At 36.1% G+C, this 12,651-nt stretch overlaps 1 protein-coding gene across 4 annotated transcripts in view; it reads left to right on the top strand.

Annotated features, from left to right (window-relative positions):
* The window catches only part of Edc3 (enhancer of mRNA decapping 3), a 52,182-nt gene that overhangs the window by 14,333 nt on the left and 25,198 nt on the right, over positions 1-12,651 (top strand). For 2 of the 4 annotated variants that reach the window (XM_077799692.1, XM_026387714.2), the window contains exon 4: positions 6,765-6,800. The exons of 1 other annotated variant lie outside the window; for it this stretch is intronic. In XM_077799692.1, coding sequence (XP_077655818.1) covers positions 6,765-6,800 — 36 coding nt within the window. Of the gene's footprint in view, positions 1-6,764; positions 6,801-10,751; positions 10,912-12,651 lie in introns of those variants that run through there. One more of the 4 variants, XM_077799693.1, reaches the window with a different exon arrangement.

Genomic DNA, 12,651 nt, shown 5'->3' with positions numbered 1-12,651 from the left:
TTAGCCTCTTCTGAAAAAAACCTCTTTTTTAAAAAAATTTTTTTAACCAAAAATATTGATTTGTTAATAGTTCATATATTCTAACAGTTTAGGGCTGGGGTTGTGGCTTAGTGGTAGAGCACTTGCCTAGCATGTGTGAGGCACCGGGTTCAATCCTCAGCACCACATATAAATAAATGAATAAAATAAAGGTCCATCAGCATCTAAAAAAAATATTTAAAAAAAACAGTTTATAATGTCCCTGTGCATTTATTTTTCTTGCATACTTATTTAATATCTTAGAGTAAGTGTGGTATATTTGTTATAATTAGTGAATCAATATTGATACATTATTATTAAGTAAAGTTCGTATTTTATTAGATTTCCTTAGTTTGTATCTGATGTCCTTATTCCTGAATCCCATCTAACATACCACTTCACATTTAGTAGTCACAACTTCTCTGGGCTGTGATAGTTTCTAAGACTTAACTTTATTTATTTGGTGTTGGGGGTTGAACCCAGAGGTGCTCAACCTCTGAATCACATCCCTAGCCCTTTTTACAATTTTATTTAGAGACAGGGTCTTGCTGAGTTGCTTAGGGCCTCACTAAGTTGCTGAGGCTGGCTTTGAACTTGTGATCCTCCTGTCTCAGCCTCCTGAGCCACTGGAATTACAGGTGTGCACCACCACACCTGGGACAGACTTTATTTTTGATGACCCACACAGTTTTGATGAATACTAGTCAGGTGTTTTGTAGAATGTCCATCAATTAGTGTTTGTCTTATGTTTTCTCATGATTAAAGTGGGTTGTTATCAGTATGCTATGGACTCAGGTATATATTTATACTTTGGTTTATAATTCAGTTTATTTTGTTGTTCAAATTATTTCACCTTTAACCATTGGGATCTTTTTCAGTTGACTCTTGTGTTCTTTTTTTTTTTTTTTTAAACTATAAAGCCCATTTTTAGTTTCTTTAATTATTCTGGTGTATGTCTTTTTGTTGTGTTTTCCTGTGGTACTGTAATTGAACCAGGGTTTCATGCATACCAAGCAGGTGCTCTACCATGGAGCCACATCCCCAGCCCTTTCATGTTCTTTTGACATCTCCTAGCATCATTGTAGCATTCCCCTGGCCCCTAGTACATCTTTGCTTTCTGGCACAATAGGATGCTTGAGGCTTGTTTTTTTTCTCTTGAATACTGGGGACTGAACTCAGGGATACACTACCACTGAGCCACATCCCTAGCCCTATTTTGTATTTTTTTTAGAGACTAGGTCTCACTGAATTGCCTAGTGCCTTGCTTTTGCTGAGGCTGGCTTTGAACTTGTGATCCTCCTATCTCAGCCTCCCAAGCTGAGACACACGCCTGGTATCACAGGCGTGTGCCATCCAGCCCAGCGAGGCTTATCTTATATTTCCTGTCCTATCCCTGAAATCAGTCATGTCAACAAGGGGTCCTGTCTCCTTTTAATGTAGAATGGTATTAGCTACCAATATCTAGGCATAGATGTTCTCACTGCTACTGAGTGTTGTCCTTATAGCTTATGGCAAGGAAATATACGTATGTATGTTTAGCTAGTATATATATTTATGATATATAAATATTTCTGTTTATAACTATATATACTATATTGTGCTAAGTGAGTCCATACTATGTCTTCAACTTTAATCCATTATCACATTGATCATTCTAACCTCTTTTTGCTGTAACCTCCCACTGCAAAAGTGAGAAACCTGTCTCCTACCATCTGTCATTCATTTATTCAATTTCAGTATATATGTATAGTGGTACACATTGAGTATCCCTAATACGAAAATCCAAAATCCAAAGTACTCCAGAATCTGAAACTTGAGCAACTGATATGATGTCACAGTGGAAAATTGCATACCCATTCTGACAATGCAAAAGCACTGAAAATACTATATAAAATTACCTTCAGACTATGTTTGTAAGGTGTATATAAAGCATAAATGAATTTCATGTTTAGAATTGGGTCCTATCTCCAAGATATTTTATTATGTATATTCAGATATTTCAAAATTCCTGAAATCCAAGACTTCTGTTCCCATGCATTTCAAATAAGGGTACTCAACCCTGTATCAGAATTGTTAACTTTACCTCTTACCTATGTGGGAAACTGTCAAATACAGTGTTTTTTTAGAGTCTCTTTGCCTTTCATCTTAGACTGTTTATTTATAGAGTTACTTAGTTTTCTTACCCAATTCATTGATTTTTTTCTGTGTATTCATAATACAATTAGATTATCACATTCTGCTTTCCAGCCTGGGGTTTCTCCATCCTCCTGAATTAATTCTTAAATTTGCATATATTAAGTCTCGAGAATAAGAAGAAGTTCTATGGGTTTTATGCTGTGAAGTCCTATGGGTTTTGACAAATATACAGTCATGTATCTGACATTAAAATATCATACAGAATAGTTACACTGTTCTAAACAGTCTCCTGTGCTTTACCTATTCAGTTCTCTGGGTCTTTTCACCGGCCTTAACCCTGGCAACTATTGATCTTTTTACCATCTCTACAGTTTTTGTTTTCTACAGTGGCACATAATTAAAACCATTCTCTCTCTCTCTCTCTCTCTCTCTCTCTCTATATATATATATATATATATATATATATATATATATGCGCCTTTTCAGACTGACTTCAAACTTAGCAATATGCATTTAAATGTCATTCATATCTTTTGTGGCTTGATAGCTCATTTGTTTTTATTACTGAATAATATTGCACTGTATGGATATGTCAACATTTGTTTATCCAACTATATTGAAGGACTTCTTGATTGCTTCATGCTTTTGATGGTTGTTAATAAAGCTGCTATAAACATTTGTGTGCAAGTTTTTGTGACAATAGATTTCATTTCAGTATAATTAAATACCTAGGAGAGCAATAGCTGATTTATAATAAGAATTTTTGCTTGACCGTCCCCCCCCCCCCGCATTACTAACGTTTGTAGCAACTCACTTGAAAGAATGCAGTTAGCTTCAAATCAGTAATTTATTTGACCTTTAACAAGTCCCTTTGATACATAAATAAGTGGGGTCACTCTGAAGAGCATACTGTAGGTGATGCTTATTCTGTTTTTGCTGTTTAGTCAATTCTTTTTTTCTAGATTAACTGCACCTACTAAGGTGAAGAGATCATGAGGCAGTAAATGTTACTCTTTCAGGGAACTTTATTAGAATCTAGATTAGTATAGAAAATGTCTGATCTTGGACGTTGATGATGAGAGGTGGCTCAGAATTGGTTTCTGGTAGAAAATAAAGTTCCATTCCTTTTTGTTATTGTTGTAGAAAATAAGTTTTAAAAATCCTTAATTTTTTATTTTTATGTGGTTCTGAGGATTGAACCTAGTGCCTCACATGTACTAGGCAATCACTCTACCACTGAGCTATGTCCCCAACCCCTTTTTATCCATTCCTTGAGCCTATGAGTAGAAAATCTGTCTTAGGATTTTCTTCAGTATGTATTGATGTTGAGAGTAGTAGATTGATGAAACTATAGGAATGTAATCTCTTCAATTCTGACTTTTTAAGTGTTTTCTAAAGGTTAGCATTGAGTTGTTGAGGAATTTGTTCTAGTTACCTAATTCAACGTAGAATTCACTGATGAGAAACTTAGCACAAGCAGACTTTAATCTCTTCCCTCAGGTTGGTGGTGGGGATGAATAATTTCTATGAACCCAATTTCTGTGAAAAGAATACTTATCAAATGAAGGGATGGAGGGCCAGGTGAGGTGGTGTACGAATATAATCCCAGCAGCTCAGGAGGCAGAGGCAGGAGGATTGGGAGTTCAAAGCCAGCCTCAGCAATTTATCGAGGCACTAGGCAACTCAGTGAGACCTTCTCTCTAATAAAATACAAAATAGGGCTAGGGATGTGGCTCAGTGGTTGAATGCCCCTGAATTCAATCCCTGGTACCCCCACAACTCCCCCCCCCCAAAAAAAAAATGGAGGGATGAAATATCAGTGGATAGAAACTACTTAAGGCTTGTGAGGATTTAGGTCTGTGTGTAGATGCAAATCATGTTTGTCGAATTCCATCTCATAGCTAAAAATGATAACCATTAGTGGCAGATGAAAGGCAACCCTTTCTGAAATTTCAGTTTGTGAAATTGTCATTGGCTGTGTGCAGTTGTATAAAAATTTAATGGCTGAGTTAATGCTCTTAGGCCTGAAGAATATGAAAGTAGATAGCTTAGCCTTTAGCTCATTTGCACATAGGAAGAGATAGTTACATTTCCCTTTCTTTTACCCCTTCCGGGTATAGAGAATTTAAGAAGTGGAATTAAAACATTTTAAATTGAAAGATGTAGTATATTATCTTGTTGCAGTGTGGTTGGCCTACAATAGTCTGTTCAGGGTAACAGTCATCCCACCATCTGAGGTCAGAAGCTGTAATTTGAGTTTTTATGGTCCTACTGAAGTCCTCTTGACTTATCTCCTTGATTCTTCATATATCAAACAGACTAAAATGCAGGACCTGGAATTTTGGAGATAATCAGAAGTCCCAGATATTATCAGGCATCTTTTCATAAAGTCTGTTGAGTCTGGCACTAAAACTTGCAGTTTGACAATCACGTACCCTTTAGCATGCTAAGTGCAGGACAAAGTTTCCCTTTACAATATGTGTGTGTGTGACAAAAACCAATAAATTAGTGGCACTGAGGGTTACACAACAATGGGTTTGTTACAAGATGTCCTGGCCAAAAGGTCTCTGTGCCAAAAGCTGGCAGAAAAATGGCACAGGAAGGTGGCCAGCCTCCAGTCTTAACATATGCTTGGTCCTTGTTATCAAAAGGTAGTGTGGGAAGCACTGTTTATCTTTTCCAAAGGAAGTGTTTCACTTTCCCAGTGCCCAAAGGCCACCTTGTTTAATACAAAGCCAGGCACTTTGGGCTAAGGAAACTAAATACTGAAATAGCTTATTCACCCAGGACTTCCTAATTTTGTAGTAACTTATGAAGAAAGGGAAGAACAAAACAACTGAATGTTTTAGCTTGATTTTTACTTATTTTATGTTGTATTATCTTTCTTTGCTAACTTATACATCCTCTTGGAAATGTTTTCACTCTGCTTTTCTGGCAGTATTTAAAACATAGCTGGTCCTTAGTATATAGATTTCGAAGGAATGGAAAATTCTACATACAGAAGAGCACACACAGAACAACAATGACGACAGACCTGAGACCTTCTAAATTCACAGCCCTGGGTTTAGTACAAGTTATATTTGTAGAGTACTACAGCACAGCCAGAAATAGTGCCTAGTGCCCAGGATCATTAGGGCCAATTTAAGGCATCACCCATTATAAATCCTGTTGGTCTTTAGAGTGAGGCACTTTGTCAGCATGCTGAGAAGTGCTTTACAGCCAGCCATGGTTGTTTTCTTTGCCTTTTTATGCTTTTCTTTGCATCATATGGTATGATATGAAGTAGATACCATTTAGTAGATACTATTTATTTTATTTAATATAGATGTTTGATTTCTTAAATTCAGTAGAGATTTATTTACTTAATGGTAGACCAGACATAGTGTTGAGTGACAGATATGAATGATATGGTTCCTGCCCTTTTGTTGGTTTATAAACTCATTTTTTTTCAAGTGAGCAAAATGTGTTGTTTCCACACTGTACTCTCTTCAAGTACTTCTGAATACTAATATTGATATTAGTTTAATGTTTATTAGCCCTAAACACTGGACTAGTGGTTAAGAGAAACAATTGATAATATTGTATAAATCGACTTTAACACTCAAATAACTGGTCTTTTGCGAAGGTCATTTGTGAAGTCTGAACTGTCTGCAGTTTTTTGCTCTTTGAAGACTTTTGTTCTTTTCTGTTTTCTCCTACAACTGGCTCTTTTTTTTTTTTTTATCAGTATCTGTATCTTTTTCCTTCTAAGTTTTATTCTACCTTATCTTTGCCCTCATTGATCAATTGCTTATCTTCATCTGTCATTGTGATGGTTCAGGATAGTTTATTGTCTGTTCATGTTGGACATGACTGAACTTTCTTTCTCTGAAGCCCTTGCATCAGACTGTCAAAAACTTCATCTCGCTGTCTTTTTCAGTCACGCAACAAACTTGGCATAATTGTTGGTGGCTCACTCTTTCTCCATAGTTAATCTCAAATTGCCTTTCTTTTATAACCTCACTTTAGGATTTGAACTTTTGTTTGTTTGGCTGATATTTGTTTGATGTAGCTGTTTTGATTTAATTTGTAACCTCTTTTTAGACTCTGAACTTTTGTTTGTTGATGTTTATTTTATTTAATATAGATGTTTTGATTTCTTAAATTCAGTAGAGATTTGTTTACTTAATGGTAGACCAGATATAGTGTTGGGTGACAGATATGAATGACATGGTTCCTGCCCTTTTGTTGGTTTATAAACTCCTTAGTGAGTTAGAGCAAGATTACAGATCAATTTCAAAACAAAGAAAGCATATAGAGTAAGTGCTGGGTCATGAGTACTCAGGTGGGAGTGATTTTTCCAGCAGAAGTAATCAAAGATGGTGTATTTTGGCTGAGCCAATACAGTAAAAATAAACAGCTTAAAAGATCATGAGTAGGGATGATCTATATACTCAATAATAATATAGTATAATATGTAATTTATGTAGTCATAAGATTTGAAGAATTATTTTATGAGATAGGAAGAAGATGCTCCTAAGCAAAAAAAAAAAAAAGCAGGTTGCAAAACTTTGCCTTTGAATCTTACAATTGTGCTGTACTGAAGCTTTTTTTTTTTTTTTTTTTTTCAGTATTGGGGATTGAACCCAGGGCGCCTCAAATGCCAGGCAAGCACTCTGCCACTGAGCTACATGTTCTGTACTGAATGTTTTGCTTTTGCCTTGTGTGCTGAATTTCTAAACCTGTTCCTCTGTCCTGGTTCTTTTAACTTTGCTTAGATCTGTCTGAGCTACATGGTTTTCCTGTATATGTGGAAATAGTATAGAATTTGGAATCTGATAAAGTTCATATCCTAATTGAAACATTTATTAGCTGTGTAAATTTGGAATAGAGTACTTAGCCTCTCCCCCTTAGTTTCTTCATTTATAGACTGGCAATTTTAACCAGGTGTATAGAAACAAACAGATAACATGTATATCAAAGCCTAATAAGATTGTGTCAACAACATAGGTTCGCCAGGATGACAAGTAATGGAAGTTTTTAGTGTCTTTCTTCCTAAAGCTAGTAGATGACTATAGACAATAACAACATTTTTCTGCTTCCTAATACTTTGAAATTTTTTTTTTTTTTAAAGAGTGAGAGAGGAGAGAGAGAGAGAATTTTTAACATTTTATTTTTTAGTTCTCGGCGGACACAACATCTTTGTTGGTATGTGGTGCTGAGGATCGAACCCGGGCTGCACGCATGCCAGACGAGCGCGCTACCGCTTGAGCCACATTCCCAGCCCACTTTGAAATATTATAAGAACTAAAATAATTTTGTGAAAAAGCTCAGGTAAGGGCTGAGGTTGTGGCTCAGTGGTAAAGCACTTGTGTAGCACATGTGAGGCCCTGGGTTCGATCCTCAGCACCACATAAAAATAAATAAATTAAATAAAGCTAAAAAAAAAAAAAAGGCTCAGGTAAATGTTAAAATGCCAGATTGATTATATTAGTATGTTCTGGGTGTGAATAATAGAAAACCCTGCTCAATGATTTAGGGAATAAAGAAATTTTATCACAGTTAAGTCCAGGGGTGTCATTTCCAGGTATAGTACAGATAGGTCTTTAATCTTATTTCTCCAAGCTCTCCTTTGTGTATTGGTTTTGTCTCAAATTGATAATTGCTGGCTTTAGCAGATCTTGGGTGTCTCATCCAGACACAACTGAAAAAAGAGGTCTTCTCTTCTAATATATCATCTTTAGTAGGGTTTCTCAACCTCAGTGCTGTTGGCATTTGGGGCCATATAATTTTTTGTTGCAGGAGCCACTGTCCTGTGTATTTTAGGATGTTAAGCAGCATTCCTGGCCTCTGTATACTAGATTTCAGCAGCACCTTCACCACCATCAATTGTAACAACCAAAGATATTTCCCCATATTGTCAGCTTTCCTTTTGGAGCCAGGCATATGCCTGTTAATCCCAGCTACTCAGGAGGATCATGTAGGAGGATTACAAGTTCAAGGCCAGCCTTGGCAACCTAAGGAGATCCTATCAAAATTTCTAAAAAGTTCTGTGGTGGAGCACCTCTAGATTCAATACTGAGTACTAAAAAACAACAACAACAACAAAAAATCCTGCCAACTGGGAGGCAAAATTGTCAGACTCTGAGCCAGAAGTTTGGGAATGAGGAGGTTTTTTTTTTTTTTTTTTTTAATCGGAATATACTACTACTTTCTTCAACTCCTGCTCTATCATGTTTTCTTGGCCTATTGTTTCACATGCCCATGCTTAAATCAGTTATTTGCATGAGTACCACCATGACTGATTTAGAAATTAATCTACTCTCTTATCTGAGAGGAAAAGTATCTGGGGGGGAAAAAGTGGGATTTTGTTTTGATGGTAGAGGGGGTCTGGATGTTGGATAGGCAACAGTAAGATCTTCTACAGGGAAAAAATTCACTCTAAAATTGCTTACCTGTGGCAAGAGCCTTTTGAAAACACTGTGTTGGAAAGATATAGGTAATTTCACTACTAGGTATGCATAAATAATTTGGAATGATGATAGGATGATAATTTGAAATGATGATTAGATGAGGACTGAGCTTCTGGTTATATTATTCACCATTGAATGAATCTCTAGCACCTGACACAGGTCCCAGCACATAGAAGATGTTTAATGAATTTTTGAGTGAATGAATTAATTTAAAAAATTGCTGATCGGAGTGCTCTCATGGATGAAATGGTATTTTGGATTTAGTGAGCAATGAAGACCACTCCCATTCTTTTCTTACAAATAAACTGTATCCGGCTTCAAAGGAGTTATGCTTTGGCCTGAATAGTGCCTTAAAATAAAAATTAAATATTAACTCATAATATTGATATAATTTCATTAGATTTCCTCCTTTGGATCTAAACATTTCTGTAATATTAGTGTGAACCCTTGATTGGCTCACTAATTTATTAACTTCTATTATAACTACATATTAGATATTAGATATTAGACAGAAAAGTACAAAATTTAAAAGGAATAAATATCTATTTTTGCAGTAATATTAATGATTCAAAATGTTTTTTATTAAGACATAGGACAGAGTGATTAACTGTGAGTCATTGATTTTTTAAAATTTATTTATTTTTTATTTTTTTAATTAATTAATTTTTTTTAAGTCTGGGTGTCTCTGTGTTACCTAGGGTAATTAAACTCTTGAGCTTAGGTGTTCCTTGAACCTCAGCCTCACAAGTAGCTGGAAGTGCAGGCATGCACCACTGTGCTCACTTTTTATTGATTTTTCAAATGTTGGTATGCCACTAAGGAAAATAGCAATCAGAACCTTGAATTTCAGAGAAGAGGCTTCATAGAGCTAGTGCCCCTACTTATGAGGGGGTGCAGTGAGCTAGTTCTCGTTCTGTCTATTCATGCAAGAAATAAAAGCTGGAGACTGGAAGTAACTGCCAGGGCAACACTGGTGATTCCTCTTTTCCCTCTTTCTTCTTCCTTTTAGTCTCTTCCAGTACCCACTACTGGTGGTAGTATGTAATAGGAAACCAGCTCACAAATGAGAAATTCGGTTTGTTGAGTTATATCTCTGGCATCAGACTGTGGACTTAAAAGACAGTGGATTAATAAGTGATATACTTAACATTTTTTTTTTTTAGAGAGAGAGAAAATTTTAATATTTTTTAGTTATCGGCGGACACAACATCTTTGTATGTGGTGCTGAGGATCGGAACCCGGGCCGCACACATGCCAGGCGAGCACGCTACCACTTGAGCCACATCCCCAGCCCCTATACTTAACATTTTGAATGAAACGTTCAAAGAATTGGTCTAAAGTTCAGTGAATTTTGTTTTATTTGCTTTTTAATGGCAGTCATAGCTGGAAAGAATACTCTTGAGAGGCATGATGTACAGCAGGGTCGGCAGATTTTTTTCTATAAAGAGTGAGATGGCAAATATTTTAGGCTTTACAGGCCACAGTGTCTCTGTTCCAAATATTTTAACTTTGCTTTTGTGGCACAAAAATAGCCTTAATTTAACTTTAACACAGGTGGTGGGTTGGATTTGACCCATAGGCCATAGTTTGCAGACTCTCAGTGTAGAATATAAGCTTGGGGTTATGTTAGTTAGTGATAGTGTGAATTCAATAGTTGGAATAAGCTTGATAATTATTATTTTTTTAAGGACTAAGGATTGAACCCAGCTGATACTTTTTAATTCGGGAAGGCATCTTTTTTTTTTTTTTTTTTTTTTTTTAGAAAAAAAATTTATTAATCTGGATTGCAAAAGTAATAAACATACAAAGGAATTAGTTGATAGGGAAGGCATCTTTATAGATCTGATTATATTAATTTTTAAGGACCTCATTCTGTCCCAAAAAGACCTATAAAGAGGAATAGGGGCCAGGTAGAGTGCCTGTAATCCTAGTGGCTTGGGGGGAGGTTGAGACAGGAGGATTGTGAGTTCAAGGTCAGCCTCAGCAATTTAGCAAGGCCCTGTCTCTAAATAAAATATTAAAAAAGGGCTGGAGATGTGGTTCAGTGGTTAAACTTCCGTGGGTTCAATTCCTGGTACAAAAAAAAAAAGGAATAGGAAAAGTGTTAGTTCTGCAGTTCTTCTGTTCACATATGATGGGCATTTTTATTACCTTTGATACACAGTTTCTTTCTTTCTTTTTTTCTCCCCTCTCATATTGGAGATAAAATCTAGGATTTAAGGCACTGCTTAGGCAAGTGCTATAAGTACCACCTGTGCTATCATCAGCCCTACTACAGTTTCTTCAGTGGATTCTTTTAAGCCAGGTATTCATTTTCCTATGCTTTAGTTAAAAATTGATATGGTTGTACAGTGTTGAAATACTGAATGCCATTGAACTGTATATACCCTTTCAAAATGGTTAAGGGATTAGGGTTACTGTAGCTCAGTGGTGGAACACTTGCCTAATGTATGCAAAGCCTTGGGTTTAATCTTCAGCACTACAAAAAACAAACAGCCAACAACAAGAAAAGGTTAAAATAGTAAATTTTGTGTGTATAGTCATGTGCCACATAATGGCATTTTGGTCACCAGCAAACCACATACGCAATAGTGGTCTCATAAGATTATATTACTTAAGGCTGGGGATGTGGCTCAAGCGGTAGCACGCTCGCCTGGCACGTGCTCGGCCCGGGTTCGATCCTCAGCACCACATACAAACAAAGATGTTGTGTCCACCGAAAACTAAAAAATAAATAATAAAATATTCTCTCTCTCTCTCTCTCTCTCTCTCTCTCTCTCTCTCTCTCTCTCCTCTCTTCTCTCTCTTAAAAAAAAAAGATTATATTACTTAGTGACATAGCAGTCTTAATTTGTATGAGTATACTTTATGATGTCCAAACTATGATGAAATTGCCTAACACTTTTCCTAGGAGTGTCCCCATCATTGACTCATAACTCAATTAAAAAAAAAAGTTGATGTAAATCCACTTTGATAGACTTTTGTTATGGAATGTTGCATTTCCTCAGATATCTCCAGTACTCAGTGATTTGCTAGCATGAAACCTCATAAGGGTGCCTGTTTTCATCAGTACATTAAATTCATGATGTTAAATTTCTTTCTATTTTTAGATAAAAGAAAAATATTAGAATATTCAGTATCTTTCCGCATCCCAGTGGATCATTCTATACCCCCGGGGGATGAGAACATACATTAGAGGGAGACACCTATTTCCTGATAGTTTGATTTACTACTGAGGCAGAATAGCTGGTTGTGGTAGTTCATGCTTATAATCCCAGCAATTTAGGAGGTTGAGAATCAGGAGGATTGCAAGTTTAAGGCCAACCTTAGCAACTAAGTGAAGCCCTAAACAACTTAGTGAGACCCTATCTCAAAACAAAAAAATAAAAAGGACTTGGAGATGTAGCTCAGTGGTAAAGCACCTCTGGGTTCAATGCCCACTACAAAAAAAAAAAAAAAAAAATTGAGTCAGTGTATTGATAATCCTGAAAGCTGGACTGTTCTTCCCTTACTGACATGTTGCTAATGGTATCTTATTTTGACTGTATTTTCATACCTGTTCTCCCACTCCTAATCTATATTCTGTATAGATGTATTCTCATCTATGTTTCTGTGGCACTCTATATATAAACTTCTTTCATGACTTGAATCACATTGCCTATCACTATTTGCATACATATTTCTCCTCCTTTGCTGTTGAGCAGCATGTCTTGGTTATATACTGTTACCACACCCTAGCTCTGTCACACTGCATGTTCTCGGTAAATACTTTGACACATTGAAAATGGAACTTAACCCAAACTTTGGCTTCTCTTATAGTGGTTCATAATCAAAACTGTTTGTGGTATCTCTGCCACTCTTCTCCCCTTCATAATCTTGGTTGTCCTTTTTTTTTCTGGAAATTTAAATCATATCTTTAGCATATAACTTTTCCATATTAATATTTGGCATTAGGAAAATTTCAACATGAGTATATTTGAATAGTGCATACCTTTTAGAGTAATCATTATAATTGGTTTTGCTCATGTTGATTAATTTGTCAAAC

The sequence above is a fragment of the Urocitellus parryii genome, chromosome 6 (genome assembly GCF_045843805.1).
Source record: "Urocitellus parryii isolate mUroPar1 chromosome 6, mUroPar1.hap1, whole genome shotgun sequence".
NCBI classification, from domain to species: Eukaryota; Metazoa; Chordata; class Mammalia; order Rodentia; family Sciuridae; genus Urocitellus; species Urocitellus parryii.
This window is presented reverse-complemented; position numbering and strand designations above follow the sequence as displayed.